The sequence below is a fragment of the Gadus macrocephalus genome, chromosome 21, assembly GCF_031168955.1.
Source record: "Gadus macrocephalus chromosome 21, ASM3116895v1".
Taxonomy (NCBI): domain Eukaryota; kingdom Metazoa; phylum Chordata; class Actinopteri; order Gadiformes; family Gadidae; genus Gadus; species Gadus macrocephalus.
Genome location: NC_082402.1, coordinates 13555154 through 13577585, shown reverse-complemented (window position 1 = coordinate 13577585; position 22432 = coordinate 13555154). Strand labels below are relative to the sequence as shown.

The 22432-nt window shown below is 45.6% G+C and overlaps 3 protein-coding genes across 6 annotated transcripts; 2 read left to right on the top strand and 1 right to left on the bottom strand.

Annotated features, from left to right (window-relative positions):
• The first annotated feature begins 1265 nt into the window (after nt 1-1265).
• On the top strand, nt 1266-6782 carry LOC132449564 (ankyrin repeat and SOCS box protein 2-like). 2 transcript variants are annotated; one of them, XM_060041267.1, is made up of 10 exons: nt 1266-1349; nt 2020-2239; nt 2492-2661; nt 3040-3195; nt 3563-3808; nt 4043-4214; nt 4595-4927; nt 5287-5521; nt 6061-6211; nt 6481-6782. In XM_060041267.1, the coding sequence occupies exons 2-10, from the start codon at nt 2046-2048 to the stop codon at nt 6621-6623; spliced, it is 1800 nt and encodes a 599-aa protein (XP_059897250.1). In that variant the 5' UTR covers nt 1266-1349; nt 2020-2045; the 3' UTR covers nt 6624-6782. The 2 variants fall into 2 exon arrangements, with proteins under 2 accessions (XP_059897250.1, XP_059897251.1); XM_060041268.1 differs by having other exon boundaries at nt 6061-6207; nt 6481-6619.
• A 470-nt stretch (nt 6783-7252) lies between these two features.
• On the top strand, nt 7253-20274 carry asb2a.1 (ankyrin repeat and SOCS box containing 2a, tandem duplicate 1). 3 transcript variants are annotated; one of them, XM_060041265.1, is made up of 10 exons: nt 7253-7479; nt 7896-8234; nt 9323-9433; nt 9922-10085; nt 10724-10882; nt 12979-13224; nt 13570-13741; nt 14045-14627; nt 18086-18239; nt 18573-20274. In XM_060041265.1, the coding sequence occupies exons 2-10, from the start codon at nt 7903-7905 to the stop codon at nt 18719-18721; spliced, it is 2070 nt and encodes a 689-aa protein (XP_059897248.1). In that variant the 5' UTR covers nt 7253-7479; nt 7896-7902; the 3' UTR covers nt 18722-20274. The 3 variants fall into 3 exon arrangements, with proteins under 3 accessions (XP_059897248.1, XP_059897247.1, XP_059897249.1); XM_060041264.1 differs by having other exon boundaries at nt 7255-7498; XM_060041266.1 differs by lacking the exons at nt 7253-7479; nt 7896-8234 and having other exon boundaries at nt 9878-10085.
• Nucleotides 19625-21455, bottom strand: si:dkey-85n7.8 (COX8 domain-containing protein). Its single transcript, XM_060041269.1, has 2 exons — nt 21211-21455; nt 19625-20812 (listed from the first exon to the last, which is right to left on the bottom strand). Exons 1-2 carry the CDS (start codon nt 21325-21327, stop codon nt 20684-20686), a joined length of 246 nt encoding a protein of 81 aa, XP_059897252.1. The 5' UTR covers nt 21328-21455; the 3' UTR covers nt 19625-20683.
• Between the last annotated feature and the right edge of the window lie 977 nt (nt 21456-22432).

The following is a 22432-nucleotide window of genomic DNA, read 5'->3' as shown; positions in this document are numbered from 1 at the left end:
CAGGGTAGCTGCCGTACCAGACTGAGGGGTTGCTGGTGAGGATGCTCCCGATGGCACCCCTGTAAACGGTGGTGAGGGCAGAAGGGGGAGGTCAGCTCTCCTCATCCGGCAAAGGAAGTGCTGTGCCTTCTTGACAATGGAGGTGGTGTTGGTGGACCATGTCAGGTCCTCTGTGACATGCACCCCCAGGAACATGGTGCTTTTCACAGACTCCACTGCACTGCCATTGATGCTGAGTGGGGTGCGTGGTTTTTGTTTCTTCCTCAAGTCCACGGTTTTTTATTTTGTTTTGTAGACATTGAGTTGATGACTATTGATGTCACACCAGTTGATGAGTGGATGTACCTCCTCTCTGAAGGCTGAGTCGTCGCCGTCGCTGATGTGGCCCACCACTGTTGTATCATCTGCGACTTTGATGGTGTGTTTTCAATTGTGTCTGGCACAACCGTCATGTGTCATCAGTGTGAACAACAGAGGGCTCAACACACATCCCTGGGGGACCCCGGTGTTCATGATGGTGGTCTCTGAGGAGTTTTTTCCAACACTTACTGTCTGTGTTCTGTCGGTAAGGAAATCCAGTCGCCAGTTGCAAAGTGGTGTGCTGATGCCTATTAAGCTGAGTATATTCACCAGGAGACAGGGGATGACTGTGTTGAAGGCGGAGCTGAAGTCAATGAACAGCATCCGCATGTCACTGTATTTGTTTTCAGGATGAGCCAGCCATAGGCGGAGTGCTGTAGCTATGGCATCATCAGTGGAGCGTTTGGGATGATAGGCAAACTGTAATGGGTCAAGTGGGGAGACTGGATGTAATATGAGCCTTGACCAACCATTTAAACGCTTAATCGTGATGGGCGTGAGGGCTATGGGCCGGTAGTCATTCAGTGTTGAGGCTGGGGATTAAGGGCAAATCCCCATATGTTGATCTTTTCTGTATACACAGACAAACACAATATTGTATGTCAACATAAATACATACAATAATAATAACTAATAAAAATATAATAAATAAATAACAATTCCAACAATACCTACAGAAATACTTGACCAGTTAAAACAAATCATAATAATTTTTTTAAGTCCTTCTTTTCTTAAGCCATTCCAAACCGAACCAGTAACCAGTGCTACTGCCTGGCAGGAAGAAGTGTTGATCTGGCCTGTAGTTCAATCTGTTTTCATAGTTCAAACTAGGTCAGCCAAATGTGACCACTCCCCCTTAATAGCTAGCACATTGCTAGAATAAAATATCCCATGGCCAGAAAACAGCCTGAGCAGCCAAAGGGCCCTGACAGGTGTCTGGAGACAGCTGGGAAAGCCTTTCTGAACCCCTGACGGATTTGTTCTGAAAGGTAGGACTCTAGTTAGTGTAGCTGGTGCTTTGAAGTGTGTTTTGACCTCAAATCCTCCCGATTTGTCTTAATAAAGTGCAATAAAGACCTTAATAAATCAAAGGTATTTGTAACTTAACATTTCTGTAGCAGCTACTAATGCCAATCAACCATGCACTGTACTTTAGTGCATCCATGTACTGTAGTGTGTGCAATCAGTAATTTGTGTTGCTTTTGCATGTTGAAACTTACCAACACAGATGCAGGTCACTGGATCTTTGCTTTCAGATGATCATAACATCAGGTGTGCTCAGCCAACATTTCAAAGGCTTGAATTTCAGATGACTATAAATAAAGATTTTTGCTTAATACAGGGACAGACCATCTTTACAATGATTTGTTCACTACATTCCGAGTAAATATAGATGATTGTAAGTAAAAGTGAAAAGGAAAACAAAGGGGGTCAAATTTTCTTCACTTTTTGCGACCCGTGGATGTACTTTTGGTCCAGCTAGGATCAAAATATTTAGTGCAATAAAATAAGCATTATTATATCATGAGTTGAGTATGCGTATCATTGTAGTATTTACATGTTACTTGTATGGCTTAGTAATATCTTTTATGTACATGCTGTGTGACCTGAAAACCCATTTATTCTCCATCCCGACCGGGCATGCGGTCTTCACTGCAGCTTGTCCTGATACCACTGTGCCAAACATGGAGTTTGAAGACTACACTGCCTACAATAACCTGTCTGATGAGGAGCTCTTACAGCTAGCCATCGAAAGAAGTCTAACTGAGCAATTCCTCGAGAGCCGTTACACTCATCCCCCTCCTGATGCGCCAAGGACACTGTGTCCAAGTCCAAATCCAAGTCCAAGTCCAAGTCTACGCCCCTCTTTTAAACATGAGTATGATTCCCCCACAAACAAACTCTATGTGCCAGCCTTTAATCTAGCTACGTCAACCCCTAGCTAACCCAAACCCTAGCAAACCTATCCCTAACTACACCTACCCCTAGCACAGTATGACTATTACTAATTAAAATACAATGAAAAAAAATAATTAATAAATGACTCAAAACATTCACTTAACGCAAGGCAAAACACTAACCCACTGGAAGAATAATATAATAAAATGACTAATTTTTACTTTACTTGCAGCCTCTTCATTGAGATGCAGATAATGATCCGCGACCAGGATGAAGGAGCTTTGTTGGCTTTTGTAAAGGAAAACTCAGGCAGCTCGACGGCCACCAATATTGACGGTTGGACCGCTCTCCACGAAGCTGCTTACTTTGGCGTGCTGGGATGCCTCATGATCCTGATAGAAAGTAAGACTAGTGTCCTGTCACCACCACTTGATCACTTTCAAGCAAATACCTCAGAGCCTTGTCCTTCATTGGTTTTTCTCATGGTCTGTTAATCCTCGGGGCAGTGTACAGGGTTGTGTATACTACAGGGTCGGACTCCCAACTGAAAGGTGCTGGGTTCCATCCCCAATGTCCAAAGTCTAACTGTAGTCATCGTTGAGCAAGAAAGCACCCCTACCTACTCATTGATGTGGTATCTGAAAGATGTGACTCTTAGTCGCTTTGGATAATAGTGTCTGCTAAATGACTAGAACACTAGATTAGAAATGACTAGAATCAAGTACAGGCAGCAGTGTAAAGAAGAGTTGTATTAAGTTTGTCCTCTCTTTCTCTCCGTAGGGTTTCCTGACATGGTGAACAGATGTAGCCCCATAAACCAGACCGCCCTTCTCCTGGCTGCATACCGAGGACATGTCTCTTGTGTTGAGTATCTCCTGGAGCATGGCGCCGACCCCAACATCTGCAACAAGGAACGAGAGGGTCCGCTGTTCAGAGGTAACCCAATCCCCCTCTCTCCAAAGATGTTTTCAAAAAAGCACAAAAAGTACAGCTCTTTCCTTTTACCCTTCACTCAGGCAAACATCTTATATACTACTGAGTGGTTCTGATTTAGAAGGGCAGTCAGGTCTGTGGTTAGGTAGGGGCTTTGACTCTCAGCCGAAAGATTCTGGGTTTGATCCCAAATGTCCTACAATGTCAACCTTTAGGCATCCTCACCTGCTTATTAATGGCATGCACTAGAATAAAGGTGTAATTAGACTGTTACATAGTGCGGCAAAACCAGAAGATGATTAAAGGACACAGGCAGGACAGAAAAAACGTCAAAGCGCTATTGTTCGGTAAGCTGAATGGTGTCTTTCAGCATGTGAAAGTAAAAGCCTGCGCATGGTGGAGCTCCTTCTGAGGTGTGGAGCGTCAGTGAACAAGACCGACAACCAGGGAGCAACGCCCTTCCACGAAGCCGTCAGAAACGACCAGCTGGAGGTCTGTGAGATCTTGTTCCAGGCCGGAGCTAAGATCTCTACCTTCAATATCTACGGGAATCAGCCGTTCTTCACCGCCGCACAGAGTGGATGTTCCAATGTCTTGGGATTCCTACTGGCTAAAGGTTAGCTCTTTGTCCTAATTTCTCATCTGTGATTATTAATTTTATCTCATCCTTCTAATTTATGGATATTGTATGTACCGTAGATGGATTAGGATTTAGACTGAACTTCCAAACACTTTTCCAGGATAAGGTTTGTTATTGTGCATTCTGGATAACTGCAGGCAAGCAATGTACAAATGCAACTGCTTTCTGACTTTTTTGACATTGTTTACCGTGTCCGTTGTTGTGTCTCAGGTGCGGATATTAATAAACAGGCTAGAGATGGAGCGACTCCTCTGTACGAAGCATGCAAGAACGACCACCTCTGCACGGTGGAGATTCTTCTGTCACATAAGGCAGACGTAAACCTGCCCACAAAGTCTGGCCTCCTACCCATCCACCAAGCCACGCAGAGGGCAAACAAACAGTAGGACATTTTTTAGTTATTTATTGGACATCATGCTCTGCTCCAGTAGTTTTCTTTCTGGTGGCACAACCCAACAAGTAATTGTTGGGTTGTGGCACCAACTAAAAATATGTAGGGAATGATTCTGAAAAATGTCACACTCATTATGACCAGGAAACGTTCCCAGTTCCTAGGCATGTAGCCTGGCGAGAGCCAGCCTTGGCACAATTAAAAGACCTTGCTAGAATAATCAATCCATGATGAAGCAAGTCTTTGGGGAACACCTAGCCTTACATTACGACAGACGGATTGGGAACCGCTGCTCTACACACAGAAAACTGTAGTCCTAAAATCTGTTCTTGGCAGCACTAACCTGTTTTCCAATGATTTTTTTTTAAAAGGATGGTCTCCATGCTGCTTCCTCTGACCAGCAAGAAGATGGTGAGCAGCAGCGGTATCAGCCCGCTGCACCTCGCCGCCGAGGATGGCTTGGATGACATCCTGGAGCTGCTGATCCAAGACGGCTACGACGTCAACAGCCAGCTGTCCAGGGAGCACCGGCTGATGTATGAGGACCACCGCAGCACGGCGCTGTACTTCTCCGTCTACGACAACAACCTGGAGGCCGCCACCATTCTCCTGGAGGCCGGCGCCGACCCCAACCTGGACTTCTTCAACCCTCTCCTGATCGCCGTCCAGAAGGGAAACGCTGAATTAGTGGAGCTGCTGTTGATGTACGGTCGTGAAATATAATAAGTAACACATCCGTCTAGTCCTGTGATCAATTTGAACATACATGTGTCAAGCGTCTCCTTGTAAATAGAGGTAGCTCCCTTCCTCCCTCCAATTGAAAGTGGTCTTGTTATAGTTAGCATCTGTATCGCCAGTGTCAACATGTAGTCTAAAACACTGAGACCTCCTGACTTTATACTGTATTGTGCAGATTCCTTTCGTTTCCTTGCATACTTGCAGACATGTCCACTTCCCCCCATAATGTATTGCATATGAACATGGCCTGGGCTGTCCTGGCTGCCTCAGCCACGGCCAATCCACAACACTCTCAACGACAGTCACTCTGATTCCTCATCATCAGGTACGGAGCAGACGTCCACGGCAGCCTCTCCACATATAAACTGGGCTTCCCGTCGGCCGTGCTGCTGGCCATGAATAGCATCAACGTGCTGAAGCTCCTGTTGGACCATGGCTGCGACGTCCACCCCTGCTTTGACTGTGACTATGGCAGCAAGGCCCATCCATACTTCGCCCCGCTGTGGGAGGGACACGAACTGCAATACAGGAGAGAGTCTCCAACTGAACACTCTGTCGATGTATGTCTGTCCTCGTGATGGGTAACCTATGGGATTGCTGGATCTATGGCTGCAGATGGAGATGGATGGATAGAGGGAGGGGCTGAAGATAGAGGGATGGATACAGGGAGAAGGATACTGGTATATGTATATATAGATTTTAGAGATGGATAGATGGATAGATAAATATATAGATAGATACGTATGTAAATAGATAATTACCTTCCCTGACCTATTGAAGTATGTTCCTTCAGATAACAGCTTTGTTTACAACCGGTCCAAATTTGTAGTTATTTCTGAATAGAACACATGTTCTCATGATTGTTTGAGCAAAAGGCATTGAACTCCTGTCGGTTGGGCGGCTATATTTTGATGCCGGACACTCATCTCCTCATGTGTTAACCACTTCAGATTGATGATGGAGAAGAAAGGATGATAGAGAAAGATAGATTGATAGTCGATAGATGGATAAAAACTTGCAGACTAATATTGACTGTTTTGTAGCAGGCACCAACTCGCGGCACGACCAAAATGTAACTCAAACTGTAATTCTTTTTCAGTTTTGTGAAGCCATCTCTAAGTATTCCATTAAGGAGCCCGGTCCGCTCATCTCCCTGCTCCTGGATTATGTTGGCCACATCAAACTGTGCTCCCGGTTGCTGGAGATCCTAGATGGCTGCAACGACGGGAAGCACATCAAAAGCAAGGCAGGTACGAGAGATCATCATTCATCACTCTTCATTACTCACTACGATTATAGCTATTTACCCTCTTGTCAATCAGGAGATTGTTTAAAATTCTCATCAATAAGAAGCGGTTGGGTCTTGGCTCAAGTATATATCAAGTAGGCTTGGCTACAAGAGTCAAACAACCTAACCACATGACATTCCTGCCCAACGATGTGATAATGTATATCAATATCTGAAGAAGAACTTCTGTTGAACATTACATTAATCATCTGATGTTATTTGTTGCACTAGTACCACCGCATCCCCTGATGCAGCTGTGCAGACTGAGAATCCGGAAGATTCTGGGAGCCAAACGACTTAAAACAGTCAATGTTCTGCCGCTGCCAAATATACTACTGCGTTTTCTCTGGCATGACGTGGAGTGCATTTCATAGTAAAAGTCCCAAATGTGGAGTACCTTTCAGAGTGAGTGCCTGAGCGCTTTTTTTTGTTTAAATTAATTTGATGTTGAAGTGACAACATATATTGATGAAATGTAAGAACTTGTAAATGTACCTGTTAATTATGCATTCATAATAAACTTAATTATATTAGCCTTGTCTTTCTGATTCCTACAGCAACAATGTCGATACATTTTTCTCTACTCCAATTTTGATCGTAACTTTTTATTGTTCCCAACCACACTTGCAAGACGCCTTGGATAAAAATTGTTTGCCATGTAATTTCCACTATGCAGCATGAAACAGCATACACCATATGCACCCAATAGGACACCAGACAGGGAGATTAGGCCAATAGAAAGGGGCGATACTCCATTGGGAGACGGGTTACATTGATGTAATCAAGAACATTAATCACAACACATCATGTAATGAGGTAATGTGTTCTAACAGTTGAGGGTAGTGTAATCAGGTAACGTTTCGTGAAGGTCAAAGGTCGGATAACAGGTAACAGGATAGGAAGGTGATATGTTTAAAGATACAGGTCACCTCTCGGTGCAGCTCTGGGAGGGGAAGGAGTGGGAGGGGCCACTTGGAGCAAGATCTCCAAAAATACACCCTGAATTCTGACTCCTAAACACAGACACGCTGCAGAGACCACCACAGACAGGCAGGGGAGACATAGAGACACAAGATAGACAGACACTACCAAGAGCAGACACTACCAACTAAATGACCAGCAGGCGGACAGGATGTCATGGATTCCACCACACATCAACAGAGTGACATAAGGGATAGCAGACATTACAGTTGAATAAGTGAGACATTTTGCCACCCCTTGGATATTCAGGTGAAAGACTGGATGAGCGGTAACTACATTTACATGTATTTATTGAAAAATTTAATTTCTTGAGATGTTACTCTTGCCACTGTTGTTTTTGCAGCAGTAATTGCATGCATTTAAAACAACACACAAATGCATGTTTTATTATGTTGACCTATTGAGAGCATTTCCCCCATAGCTTCCAGTTAGAGGAAAGCACATTCAGTACCACCGTTAGATTTAGACCTTGCACATCCTATTTATACATTCTCGGTTGCATGCTGGGAGATGTTTACTAGTGGTTCAGAGACCGGACACTTCTTTCAGGGTCAGACTGAGAGCATGACTGTCCGTAACTTTCCTACCAATGCATGCCCAGACCCAGGCATTCAAAATAACTTTATTTACGAGAGGAGGAGAGTGACTGAGATTGCTGTCCCCAGATCCAACATGGCGTTGGTCAGTGCCTCAGTCTCCCAGGCCAGCAACTCCGGCCTGGCCTTGGAGGACTACTCCATCTACAATCAGCTGTCCGATGACGAACTCCTTGCGCTCGCCATCGAACGCAGTCTAACCAACAGCCCCAGTCTATCCGGCAACCAGAATCAACCTGGCAACCAGAGTTCGGCTTCAAGGGGAGAAACAAGTGGAGGTCTTTCAACTCGTCGAACTGGTCAGCCTAACGGACCGAACTCTGCAAACCCTCCCCCAAACCAGCCACCTGAGGGCGCTGCCGCGCAGTACAGTTCCCACAATCCCCCAGTGGACAAATTATTCAATCCGTGGGTGTTGCACGGCCTGCCCCTCAAGGACATACAAAAGTTGTTCTACACTTTTACACACACATTCCAAATTAACTTTTTCTTTAGTTGAATGGTAATTTAAACTGATGTTACGGATATCCTGTGTGGTTTATATTTTATGAAGGACTTTTATTTTTCTATTCTATTATTTTGGAAATAGTTGATTATAAAAGGAGCTTTGCACTAAATAGTATAGTTTATTATTCGGTGCTGTTATGCTGGGGTTACTTGATAGCAGGCAGCACCTGTCCAGAGACATCCGGAGAGGCTTGCAGACTGAAGGGTAGTCTCGACAATTAAGAGGCAGCCTAGTCTAGGCTTCTCAAACCTTCTTAAACCAAGCCTCTAACTAAGGGTCGCAACTCATTTTTGATTCCTAACCCCCTATTCAGACGTTGGGTCCCTCGGACAGAAATTGTCCATTGAGTCCCGCTCTGAAGAAAGTTTGGAACCCCAAGGTCAAGTGGTTAGAGTGTTTGACGCCCAGCTGAAAGGTTCTTTGTACAGTCCTCCATGTTTGCAGTCTACCTGTAGGCATCCTGGAGCAAGGTGCCCCCTAAACCCAACCCGCTCCACAATCATATGTATCTGAATTCACTGCAGGTCACTTTGGCTAAGAGCCTCCTGCTAAATAAAAGAGAACAAGTCATAAACACATTCCTGCTTCAGCTCCCAGGCTTGTAATGTCAGCCATGTAAACATACCAGTCATTGGCGTGCAATTCTATCCCAGTAAACTGTGAGAGTGCGGCCGATGGCAGAGATCAAAGGGGTCTTTGGTGCCGTAAGTACAGCATCCAAGGGTTACCCTCAAAGCCCTGATATACTTAATTTGAAATGGAAATTGGCGGGTTCGCACAAGCTACCCAACTGCTGTCGATCATAACGATTTAGACAGGATACCATGGAGTCACTGCGAAGGGCGGGGTGTTGGTTTAACGATGCCGGGAGTTTCCTACCATCCCGTATTATCCTTGTAGTCTCTACACTGAGAACCAGACACAATAGGGACACACAATGGATAAAGTGTTTAACCTCTGGGTCATTGACTTGATGCTTGGTTTTCAGGAAGAACTTTTCTGGCACGGTGAGCCACTTCATCACGGGCCAAGGCAAGCGCATGGTTGCGTACCGCAAGCACGACGGGGCACTGGTCCACGTCTGCCCCGAGCCAGAGGAGTAAGTTCCATACAACACTGAAATGCACGTCCATTCCAAACCCCGATAGGCCAACTGACCGTTATCAGGCCATCAGATTCCCCTCACGTGAGATGAAAGTGAATGTTTCCTGCGGACCTTTAAAACAGTTTGTGGGGTCCATTAAGTAGTGCTTGACCTTCAGCTTCTGGGGCCAACTTTGACCAGCATAAATGAGCCACAATGTATGCAGGGCTTGATGTGTATAATTTACATTAATGTCAAAATGAACTGTCAATGACTGTGAGTGATGTTACATGTGAATTTTCAACTGCAAATTCCGTGGTCTGATGGTTACGTCCTTGAGCATTTGGTAAAAATCAACAAACAGGAAGTTCAGGTTTTAAAGCTGGAATGCGGCCCAGGGAACCAATTCTGTAGTTTGAGAAACACCTGATTGGATACCCCCACCTATGGTGTCCACAGTTGATGGAATAAGGGCCATGCCACTAAGGAAGTGTTTGCCGTAGGGAGGATGGGCCTCTGTTCGCAGCCATCAAGAAAGGAGATGTACGCCAGGTGAGGGCGCTAGTGGGCCAGGAACACAGCCAGATGTCCAGTAAACCCGGCTGGATGGCCATTCACGAGGCTGCCTGCTACGGACAGGAGGCCTGCCTCAACGTACTGCTGACAGGTAGAACTATACTACTTCAACTACCAAAACTGATACTAACTAGAACCAGGTACGTAAATAACATATTACTGCAAACAATTATGGAAAGGGCAAAGGTCAGGCTTTATTATGGTAGCTCTCTAATTGTTTCACACTATTTAGTGTTATCAAGAAGCAACTTTTAGTGAATTTAGACCAGGGGTCACCAACACAGTGCCCACGGGCACCAGGGCGCCCGCAAGGACCATATGAGGCGCCCGCAGGCCTGTTCTGAAAATAGCACAGCTCATTCTTGAACAACTCTTTCCCACCTTTTTTAAGTCATTGTTGATAATTATTGTAAGAAATCATTAACATGATCAGTGTCTTCACATAGATATGTGAATAGATACTATCATTAATCATTAATAATAATATATAACTAAAGACAAACTGAGCAAATTTGTTATTTCAGAAGAGTGCATCAAACTGGGTGCCCTTCATATGACTCAGTCAGTACCCATGAAGTAGCTCTCAGGTTCAAAAAGGTTGGTGACCCCTGATTAAGAAAATCAAGGGCCTAAAAGTAGGATGCCTAAAAGTAGGGTGAGGTAATTGGGTTTCTAACTCAGAACCTTTCGGTTGGACTTGGGAGTAAAACTGATGTTTTGAAAAATCAGGAAAAGGACAAGGGATGATCAACATGCGAACTGCGCAGGACCAGACTGCGCTTCTTCTGGCAGTCAGCTACTCCCATGCGGCCTGTGCCAGGCTGCTGCTGGAGAGAGGAGCTGACACGGCGCTCATGAATAAAGACAGGGAGACTCCCCTTTACAAAGGTAACGGCCCCCAGTCCATCATACCTCTAGATTAGAAACACAGGTTCCCAACCTTAATCATGCACGTGAGATTATGTTTAGGTCTGAAAATGTTTGTGAACCCAACTTCTTACAATGTTGAGCATCTGCTCTTGCCCACAAATCGTTTTCATTTGTAGCCATCCTATCATTTCATCATCGGACTAGGCTACTGTTCCTTCTGTTCTACACAATTAAATATGCAGGCTACTATAGATAATTAATTAATTCTTTCTCTCCATTCTTCCTACATTAAATATAGAATAATAATGTTTTGTTTTATTCGAGCATCACTACTTTGCGGTCAGTATGTCTCCATGATGTTTCTCCAATAATAATAGTGTTTTCTTATTTATGTAGCCTAATAATACGGAAGAGGATTAGGGCCACACATGTAAAAACAAATTCAGTTCTGACTTTATTCTCAGAATTCTGAGAAAAAAGGTCAGAATTCTGACTTTATTCTCAGAATTCTGAGAAAAAAGGTCAGAATTCTGACTTTAATCTCAGAATTCAGACTTTTTTCTTAGAATTCTGAGATTAAAATCAGAATTCTGACATTAATCTCAGAATTCTGACTTTAATCTCAAATTCTGAGAAAAAAGTCAGAATTCTGACTTTAAAGTCAGAACTACGGGTATCTGTAAGGACCAACCTCCGTGGGAGAGACACTTTGCTTTATGCAGTAGGAGGAAACCTATGGAAAGCCAAGAAGGCCACAATCCGGCCCTAGAATGGCACGGTAAAAGTGCAAAACCGCACAGATTCCGTGCGGTTTGGCAAGAATTCCGTACGGTTTCCGTACAGTTTCCGTACGGATTCCGTACGGTTTTGAATGACTAATAGCCGCGGCTATTAGTCATTCACTCCGGATATTAGTTATTCACTCCGGCTATTAGTTATTCACTCCGGCTATTAGGTATGCAGAACGAGCCCTCCCTCTTCTTTGCTTGACCACTAAATTTGAAGGCTGTCTAACCAATCAGTGAAGAGAAATACCAGACTAAAGTAACGCATTGTCGAGACTAGAGCTGCAGTGCCTCCATGTTTCGCCGTAACATAAAGCTGTGTTGTCTTTACTAGTTTCACTACAATGTAATGACCACCACTAGCTAGTGGAAAATACATTTGTGTCTAGTACAGTGATATATTTGTATATGTTAGGCTATATATTGAGATGGCAGTGTGCGAAATACCCGTCAATATTCGGGGATGCCCTCATCCCCAGATTGTTCTCGATATGCAGTAGCCAGCTAGGCCATAACATTACAATATTTCATGGATGCAAGCAAGCCAAGACAATCAATCTATATCTATAGCCTACATGACAACACACACACACACACACACACACACACACACACACACACACACACACACACACACACACACGCACACACTTTAAACACACTGGTAAAGCAATAGGAGCCTGCATTGGCTAAAGTTGTTGGGATGCACGTTATTTTATAACAGGGAGGGGAATTCTTGCCAAACCGCACGGAATCCGTGCGGTTTTGCACTTTTACCGCGCCATTCTAGGGCCGGCTTTCCATAGGTTTCCTCCTACTGCATAAAGCAAAGTGTCTCTCCCACGGAGGTTGGTCCTTACAGATACCCGTAGTTCTGACTTTAAAGTCAGAATTCTGACTTTATTCTCAGAATTCTGAGATTAAAGTCAGAATTCGGACTTTTTTCTCAGAATTCTGAGAATAAAGTCAGAATTATTTTTATTTTTACATGTGTGGCCCTAATCCTCTTCCGTATAATAATAACTTTTAATTATACATTAATTATAACAATAAATAACACAATAATAAAGCTAGCGGCTGCTTTTATAGACATCATAAATTATGAATGTTTTGAAATAAACAACAATCTGATATAATTGATGTGATAAAATGTCATATATTTCAACAATCCCCCTTGCAAGGCTTTCAAAGTATTTTTAATATAACAAAATAAATTATCACATTTATATGGCTAATAAATCCAGCTTCTAAACTAGCTCCTCGAAGTGAGGTATTACCTGACCGGTGTGACAAGTCTATGATGTGAATGCGTGTGCTTTAACCCGTCAGCTTGCGAGGAAGACAACGCGGAGATCGTGGCGATGCTCCTGAACCACGGGGCGTCGGTGAACGTCCACTGCAACCAGGGCTGGACGCCGCTGCAGGAGGCCGTGTGTCGCAACAACGTGGAGATCTGTGAGATGCTGGTGCAGGCCGGTGCCAGGCTCACCCCAGCCAACGTCTACGGCATCTCCCCGCTCTTCACCGCGGCCCAGAGCGGGCAGGTTGCAACGCTCCGGTTTCTTATTAAACACGGTAGGCCTATGTTAAAAGGGAAACGTCCCGATTTGGTTTACTGTTGCATGAGTGTTGTGAAAAAATGGCGTGTTGTGAAAAAAATTGGGATTCTAAACCTAGTGCGGCACTAATTCAGTGACATCTGGTGAATTGTATTAATCAAATCTAATCTAATATGCAAACTTTCTCAACATGTCATACTGATAAATTAACAAAATTGACTAGTTTTAAAATTGGAGAGCTACATCACAAAACATAATTTGGCTTTAACAATTCACTGTGTGTGACGGCAGAATTATTTTAGACTTAACAAGGTCAGCATATAATCTTGATGATGACATGGTCTCTGATGGGGTGCTGCAGGTGCGGATGTTGACAGCCAGGCAACAGATGGCGCCACCGCGCTGTACGAAGCGACCAAAAATGGACACGTGAAGGTCGTGGAGCTGCTCCTCTCGCAGAAGGCCGACGCCAACAAGGCCAGCAAGAGAGGACTACTGCCTCTGCACATCGCTGCCCAGAATGGGGATGACATGTAGGTCCTTCATCATGAACAGGCAGGCTCTCAGACATAAACAGCTTGACATAATAGTTCAGATGAACCGTGCATAGGTGATGTCTGACCCAGTGCATCCTCTTTATCAGTTATCAGATGACGATGATCGACTCCTAGCCCAAAGTTACTTGGTTCGATCCCCAATGTCTGAAGTCTATCCCTATCCTTGAGCAAGATGCCCGCTAACCCCTACCTGCTCCTTAGGGACATGTATCCGTATCAACTGTAAAATGCTTTGGATGAAAGTCTGCCAAATAACTAACGGGTAAAGGTGTGTCCCAGCCTGGTGCCCATGCTGATCCCGGCCACTACCAAGGCGCGTATCCGGCGCGCCGGCATCAGCCCCCTGCACGTGGCGGCCGAACACAACATGGACGACGTGCTGGAGCTCCTGATCCAGGCCGACTTCGACGTCAACGCCCAGCTGTCCCACGAGCACTCCAAGCTGTACGAGGACCACCGCACCACCGCGCTCTACTTCTCGGTGGCCAACAACAACGTGGACGCGGTGCGGATGCTGCTGGAGGCGGGCGCCGACCCCAACCTGGACCTGTTCAACCCCCTGCTGGTCGCGGTGCGCGGCGGCTGCATGGAGACGGTCACCCTGCTGGTGGAGCACGGCGCCGACGTCAACGCCTACCTGTCCACCCACCCCACCACCTTCCCGGCCACCGTGCTCTTCGCCATGAAGTACCTCTCCATGCTGAAGTACATCCTGGACAACGGCTGCGACGCGCTGGCGTGTTTCCGCTGCGCGCACGGCAGCAGCCCCCACCCCCCCCTGAAGCTCAACCACTTTGAGCGGGATGAGATGAGATACACGGAGATCAACATGACTGAATGTACGGCTCGCCACTGTGTTCAGGTGAGACCCAGGTGTCCACTGCGGCCCTTTGAACGAGGACCCAACCTCATCACTCACTTATTAGAATAGAATAGAATAGAAAGCCTTTTATTGTCATTGCACGAGTGAAGTACAACGACATTTTTAGTAAGCTTTCCCAATTGGTGCATTCGAGAAAATAAATAATATATAAATAGAACAAGAACAACAGTATACCAAATAGAAATGTAAATAATGTAAAATAAATAATAAAGTAAAATAAAGTAAAGTACAATACAGCAGTGGGAGGTTAGGGGGTGGTCAGTCAGTCGGGGGTCAGTGCATGTGTGTGTTCAGGGTGGATACAGCTTTAGGGAAGAAGCTGTCTCTGAACCGTGAAGACCTGGTTCTGATGGACCTATAGCGCCTGCCAGAGGGCATCAGGTCAAACAGGTGAAAGCCAGGGTGGGAGCTGTCCTTTATGATTCTCTCCGCTCTGCTTAGGCAGCGGGAGATGTATATGTCCTTCAGGGAGGGGAGGGGGCAGCCAGTGATCCTCTGTGCGGTGTTTACCACTCCCTGGAGTTTCTTCCGCTCTGCCTCAGTGCACTGTGAAAACCACACTGAGATACAGAACGTCAGAAGACTCTCGATGGTGGAGCGGTAGAAGGTCACCAGCAGCTTCTCTCCCACGTTGTTCCTCCTGAGCACCCTGAGGAAGTGAAGCCGCTGCTGAGCCTTCTTGACGACCGCCGCTGTGTTGGCAGTCCAGGAGAGGCCAGCAGAGATCATGGTGCCCAGGAAGCGGAAGGTGTGGACTCTCTCTACACAGTCACCGTTGATGTAGAGGGAAGCCGGGTCTGCTCTGCTTTTCCTGAAGTCCAGGATGATCTCCTTAGTTTTTGCGATGTTCAATGCCAGGTTGTTGTCTGAACACCACGATGTTAACTTCAGGATCTCATCCCTGTAGGCAGACTCGTCTCCCTCTGAGATCAGTCCAACCACCGTTGTGTCGTCCGCGAACTTCACTATGGTGTTGCTGAGGTGGGTGGGACTGCAGTCGAAGGTGTACAGAGAGTAGAGGAGTGGGCTCAGCACACACCCCTGTGGAGAGCCTGTGCTGAGGGTGCGGGTGGAGGAGAAGTGGGGACCGAGTTTCACCTTCTGGGGTCGATTTGTGAGGAAGTCACTAATCCAGGAACAGGTGAGCGGGTCGAGACCCAGAGCTGACAGTTTGCAGACCAGGATAGCCGGGATGATGGTGTTGAAGGCTGAGCTGTAGTCAATGAAGAGCATCCTGACGTAGCTCTCCCGGTGTTCCAGGTGACTCAGCGCAGCATGAAGGGCTATGGCAATGGCGTCCTCGGTGGATCTGTTCGCTCTGTAAGCGAACTGGTGAGGATCTAAGGTGGGGGGGAGGAAGGCTTTTATGTGGTGTAGGACCAGCCGCTCGAAGCACTTCATAATGATGGGTGTGAGTGCTACTGGGCGGTAGTCATTTAGAGTGACCGGTGCCGATTTCTTGGGTACGGGGATGATGGTGGAGGACTTCAGACAGGCTGGGATGAAGGCCTGTGTCAGGGAGAGGTTGAAAATTGTTGTGAAGACCTGTGAGAGCTGGTCAGCACAGCCCTTGAGGACCTTCCCAGGAAGTCCGTCTGGTCCGGCAGCTTTCCTGGGGTTGACTCCACTAAGCACACGTCTCACATCCTGCACCTGTACAGTCAGTGAGTGGGTGCTGTGAGCTGGTGGGGGCTCGGGTGGTGATGAAGCTGAGGTCTGTGATGTCCTTGATGTCTCGAAGCGGGCAAAGAAGAAGTTCAGTTCTTCTGCCAGCGAGATACTTGAGTTCACAGTTGTGGTGTTGTGTCCCCTGTAGTTTGTCAACTGTTGAATGCCTTGCCACACCTGCCGTGGGTTGTTTTCAGAGAGGTGATCCTCTATTTTCCTCCTGTAGTCCGCCTTTGCCTTCTTAATTCCCCTCCTCAGGTCGGCTCTAGCAGCGCTGTACTGCTCTCTGTCTCCAGACCTGAAGGCGGTGTTGCGGACCTTGAGGAGCGTCCGGACCTGGCTGGTCATCCAGGGCTTCTGATTGGGGAACACACGAATGCGTTTGTCCACTGTGACGTTTCCCACACAGAACTTGATGTAGGAAAGTACAGATTCTGTGTGGACACTGTCCACACAGAATCAGGACCTGGACTGGACCAGGACTGGACCAGGACCTGGCTGTCCACTGGACAGCCAGGTCCTGGTGTTTAAAAACATCCCACTCAGTGTGTAGGAAACAGTCTTGTAGTTGGGAAAGTGCATCCTGAGGCCACGTGGTGATGGCTTTGGTCTGTAGTGGTGCACTTCTCCTGAGAGGGGTGTATGCAGGGGTAAGGAGCAGAGAGAGGTGGTCTGACTGGCCTAAGTGAGGTAGTGGTATGGCTCTGTAAGCATGTTTAATGTTGGTGTAAACATGGTCCAATGTGTTTTTCCCTCTGGTCGGACACTTCACGTGCTGATAAAACTTCGGCAGGACAGACTTTAAGTTTGCCTGATTAAAATCACCGGCTATGATGTGAACACCGTCGGGGTGAGCACGCTGCTGAGTGTTTATGGCTTTTAGCAGTAGAGAGAGAGCTATGCCAACGTTGGCATCGGGAGGAATGTAAACAGCCGTGATTAGCACTACTGTTAACTCTCTGGGCAGAAAAAATGGGCGACATTTAACTGTAATGTACTCTAAGTCCGGGGAGCAGTGTGTGTCTATAGTTGTTGTATTTATAGACCAGCTGTTGTGTATAAAGATGCACAAACCACCTCCTCTGCTCTTACCGGAGTCCATAATCTAAAAGTTGCGATCCCAGCGGTGGACGGTGCGCCCCCCCAGCTGTACGGCTGCGTCCGGGATCGACGGGTGAAGCCATGTCTCGGATATTACAGACACGCAACAGTCTCGTACATAGCGGTTACCGTTGGCGAGTAGTTCCAGCTCGTCCATTTTGTGTGTCAGAGATCTTGCGTTGGAGAGGAACATACTCGGTAGAGGAGGCTTATGTGGGTCTTTCCTCAGTCTTGCCAGGAGGCCGGAGCGACGTCCCCGCTTCTGCTTCCTCTCCCTTCTCCGTCGGCGCCGCCTGCCGCAGCTGATGACGATCCACGGAGAGCCTGGTGGTCTCGCTATCTCGTCCGGGATGTTGTTGTGGCAATGAAAGTCGGCTGTGACCGGTGATTTTCTGTGAAAACCCACGTCCAGTAAAGCCTGTCTACTGTAGCAATTGTTTCCTTGCGTAGTAGACACAAACAAAAACGTAAATAAAAGCATAAAAAACAAATAAAGCACCGAAAGGGAAGAGCCGTTATAAGCCGCTGCGACCGTGCGCGCCGCCATGGCAACCGGCCATTATTGTTAACCGGCCAATGCTAACCTGCATAATTAGCACCTAAACCTAAAGTTAATGATCTTGAATGTAACAAAAACCCAATTTTGGATGGGGAAACCACCTCTACAGTTCTGCGAGATGGTGTCCATCCCGAGCATGTGTCGCTGGGCCGGCCCCATCATAGACGTCTTGTTGGACTACGTGGGCCGTGTGAAGCTGTGCAGCCGCCTGCAGGAGCACCTCGACAGCTATCCAGACTGGCATCCAATCAAAGTCAGAGCCAGTGAGTTCACCTCAGTATGAAGTACAATCAATCTCAACTGTTTCCAACTGTTTACAGGTTAGGATTTATTTGATCTGCATTGCTTCAGGGGCTCATTATTGCATAGCCATTTACACACAATTGGCCCAATTGTTCGAGGAACTATTCCTAGTACAACTGTAGAAAGTAGAAACTCAATGACCAGTGAGCGTGTACAGCAAGAAGAGGAAACGACCGCGACTTGCCCCTGATTTAAGCTTGGCTGTCATCATGCTTTAGAGACCAATCTGACTCCTGATGTGGGAGACTCCTAAGCCAGCAGACAGTAACAATGAGGTGTTTTGTATTCCTCAGCCACAACTCCTCCACTGATGCAGATGTGCAGACTGAGGATCCGGCAGGTTGTTGGAGTTCAGCGCCTGAGGAGGCTGAAGACCCTGCCTCTCCCTGGGTCCCTCCTCCGATTCCTGGTGTACAAGGGGGCAAGCATTGACTTTGAATGACCCAGAGGTTCTACATTAACTTGAAGCACTACTGTGACGTGGCGAACCACTGAAGCAGGATACAAATGGAAACAAGCTTTGGCCCATTTCCTCAAGCATCCCTCCTTTTGCTACTTCATTAATCTAAAAACAAGGGTTGCAAATCTTGATCAGGCATGGCAGACATTGGGGTTTGAATCCAGAGCCTTTGGGCAGAAAGTCAAAACACATGAACCATTGAACAATCCAGCCCCTTTAAATCAATAGACCTCTTTAGGAAATGATTGTGTATGATTTGAAATGTGGGAATAGCCTGTCTGTTTGACTACATTGCTCTTGAATTCATTTTTTATAGAAAACATAAAATACTTTATTGTTGTGCGAGTAGCCATAGCCATAGGTAAGCTCCATCAATTCTGGATTCTACACCATTTGAGTTCTCCACCTGGATCCTCTCTTTTGGGTATCTTGTGTTCTAAAGTGTTCACTTGGATCGTTTGATTTGGAAGAGTGCCTTCCATAATCTGAAAAAACTGTCTTGGAGTAGTTAATTTTGTGATCATTTTTGTTTGTAAATCTGTTCTGCTTACCAGGTCAATATCTCAATGCTACTAACAGGTATCCTGGGGACCAGACAAATCTACGAGTTCGTATTATATTGCGCTGGAAGGTCTGACGTCCCCTTGTTCTCAACAGATTTGGAGCGGACTGTGCCTTGGTCGAGCCAATCACGACCGTTTATCTAATATGGGACTACTAACGGGTTAAATAAACTGTGACTCATTACATTTTATAACATCTGCTATTGGGTGACAAAAGGCTAACTACATCTTTAGTCTTACCATACATAAATGCTTGATAATGTGATGGGGATTTATAGATATCTTAACTGGTTGTCATAACTGGGTATCCGTTGAGACATACTTTTTTAATTCTGGGTTTAAAGTTTATTGAACAGCATTCAATATCAACAGTCTTACATAAGCAAATAATAACTTCCTTTATCTCGGTTTGGCTGCTACTGCCTTGATTAAAAAGTTTGTTTGTTTGTTTTTCTTTAATTTATGTCTTGTTTGGTTGCCTTCATAAGAACCAACAAATCTGTTTGTTTTGATAAAATGTTCCCAAAGATTGAATTGACATAAGCAAGCTCTGTGCGCCATCATGAAACAAAAGACACAGTATTATACAAACGGCTTTCCCTTGTCAACAGACTCTGGAACCCCATCTCTCTTCCTGTTTATGTTTTTTTTTATTACAATACACTTGATAAAAGATATGAACTGTGATTTCTTCACTAGATGTTTCTTCATCTATGATCACTAACACGTAATTTTCTAGGCAGACAGAACAACTATACACTGTTTGGGATATATTTTATTCATGGCTGTGCTATAATTGTTACTTTTAGATTGATTAAGTGTGGGTTTATTTGGTCAATAATTTGCTACTTAGTTGACTGTTTAGAACATCTTGGGTCAAGCTATACATTTCTATCAGTCAGCTACGTAGCAAGGTATTGAACACTATACTTTGTAGGCCTTTAATCTGATAATAAAAAGATTTTGAGTTGATGCTTTGAACTAACCAGACTACTCCCTCTATCATGTCTCCTTGGCTGCGGTGGAGATTAAACATAACCCAGATGTGGACTAGTGACCACAGCACTAAAGAGTTCTGAGCCCAGGTCTTTGGTGCTGATTTAGTAGTAGTTGGTGTCTTGGTGGTCTTGCCGGTGGTCGTTCAGCTCTTCAGGTCTTGGTTCAGGTCTCAGGTCTTCAGATCTTCGTTCAGGTCTCAGGTTTTCAGGTCTTGGTACAGGTCTTGGGGTTCTGGTCTTCAGGTCTTGGGGTTCTGGTCTTCAGATCTTAGTTCAGGTCTTGGGGTTCTGGTCTTCAGGTCTTAGGTCAAGTCTTGGGGTTCTGGTCTTAGGGTTCAGGTCTTTAGATCTTGGTTCAGGTTTTGGGGTTCTGGTCTTGGGGTTCAGGTTTTGGGGTTCTGTTCTTGGTGTCCAGGTCTTGGACGCTGGCGGTACTCTGGGAGGTGATGCAGGATCCAGCCAGCAGGAGCCAACATGGCCACCGCAAACACCGACATGATGAAGAAGCTTTGCTGTAAAGCAGACAGGTAAATAATAAAGACAATTGATGTTAAAATAAATGAATAATAATAATTATATATATGCTAAAATTAAGAAGACTAAAGGAGGAATTCTTCTGACACCAGCAATAAATATTTAATGTTGCGATTAGCCTATATGAGATTATTATAGTAACAATATTTTTATTTTATATGCTACTCATATAGGACAATGTTAATGACAACTAATGGTAAGGCATCATTGTAACCATTACACCATCCTGTGTTTACAAAGTGAAATGTGTAAAGATCTATTTCATTACATTCATTACATTTATAAAACAGGGATTTTTATGTAAAAGTTAAATGACACTCCCCACACACAGATACACACAAAAAACATACACACACACACACACACACACACTCACCCCGGCTCCAATGTGATTTCGGGGGGGTTTGCTGTAGATGCTGGCCCTGCTGTCCTGCAGAACCGCCTTGGTCCAGATCAGAGAGCGGCGGCCTCTCCTTAGCCACAGAACCCCCATGGTGGTGCGTCCGCTGGGCTGGTGGTCCGATAGTCAGGGGGTCTGGTAGTCTGGGGGGTCCGCTGGTGCTGATGTTTAGACTGAAGATCTCACGCAAAACATCCCAAGTAGATGCTTAAATGGGTGGGGTTTATTGTCTCCAAACTAGCCAATAGGAAACGGGTAATCTGTAAACAGATGTAATCCTGAGCGTTGTTCCTTCGCTGGGAGAGCTCTGAGAAAAAGCCAGCCCTTCATTTAAAAGTCTTCTTTATATCAATGATTATTATGGGTACTTGCCTAATATAAACTGTGTAAACCAGAGAAAACAACCACTAGTCCGGACAGCTCTAGACATTGTCAGATCTTCTGTACCACTATGTATAACCCATGTTAGTCACTAGTCGCCATGTTAGTCTAATATTATACTAATAACTTTGGCTTAAGTCTCAAGTTTCTTGTCTTTTGATCCTTGCGCATTAATTGAACAATGAATTCACCAAGGGCACTGCGATGCTTGGATGGAATTTCAGGCGTTCTCACATGACCCATTACTGAAACACATTAACAGAAATAAAATGCATACATTTTAAAAAATAGAAACCAGTCATCATTGACAAGGACTACGTATACACATAACACACATTTTTAAATGTAAGAGTGCGACGTGCTTTATGGATATTGAAGAAGTAGTATGTTGTGGCCCTGTATAACAGGCTTATAAAGGTTATAAAGGGAGCTGTTACATGACTTCTGTTATCGCTGACAGTTCCCGGAGAGACGTGGGAGGACATAATTGGTTGTTTTGCTCTGCCGGGCAGATTGGATCTGTGTTCAGCGGAAGAACATGTTCTCCAAACACAGAGCAGCTGGTTGGGAACACGCAGGGGGACAATGGGGCCTGATTGGCTTTAATGTGGAGATGAAAGCGGGGCCAGACCCTTCTGTCTGGTCACCCTGGGTCCTGGAAACACCACAATATTAGATCTTCTGCTCCTGATGCGTGTAGGTCGGGACGCACGGCGCTTACCGCCCCATGCAGTCCCACGGATCTCAAACCTGATAACAAGCGCTCAGCATGTTTGGGAACAACAGTTTCATTATTTGGCTGTGCGGTGGTTTACAT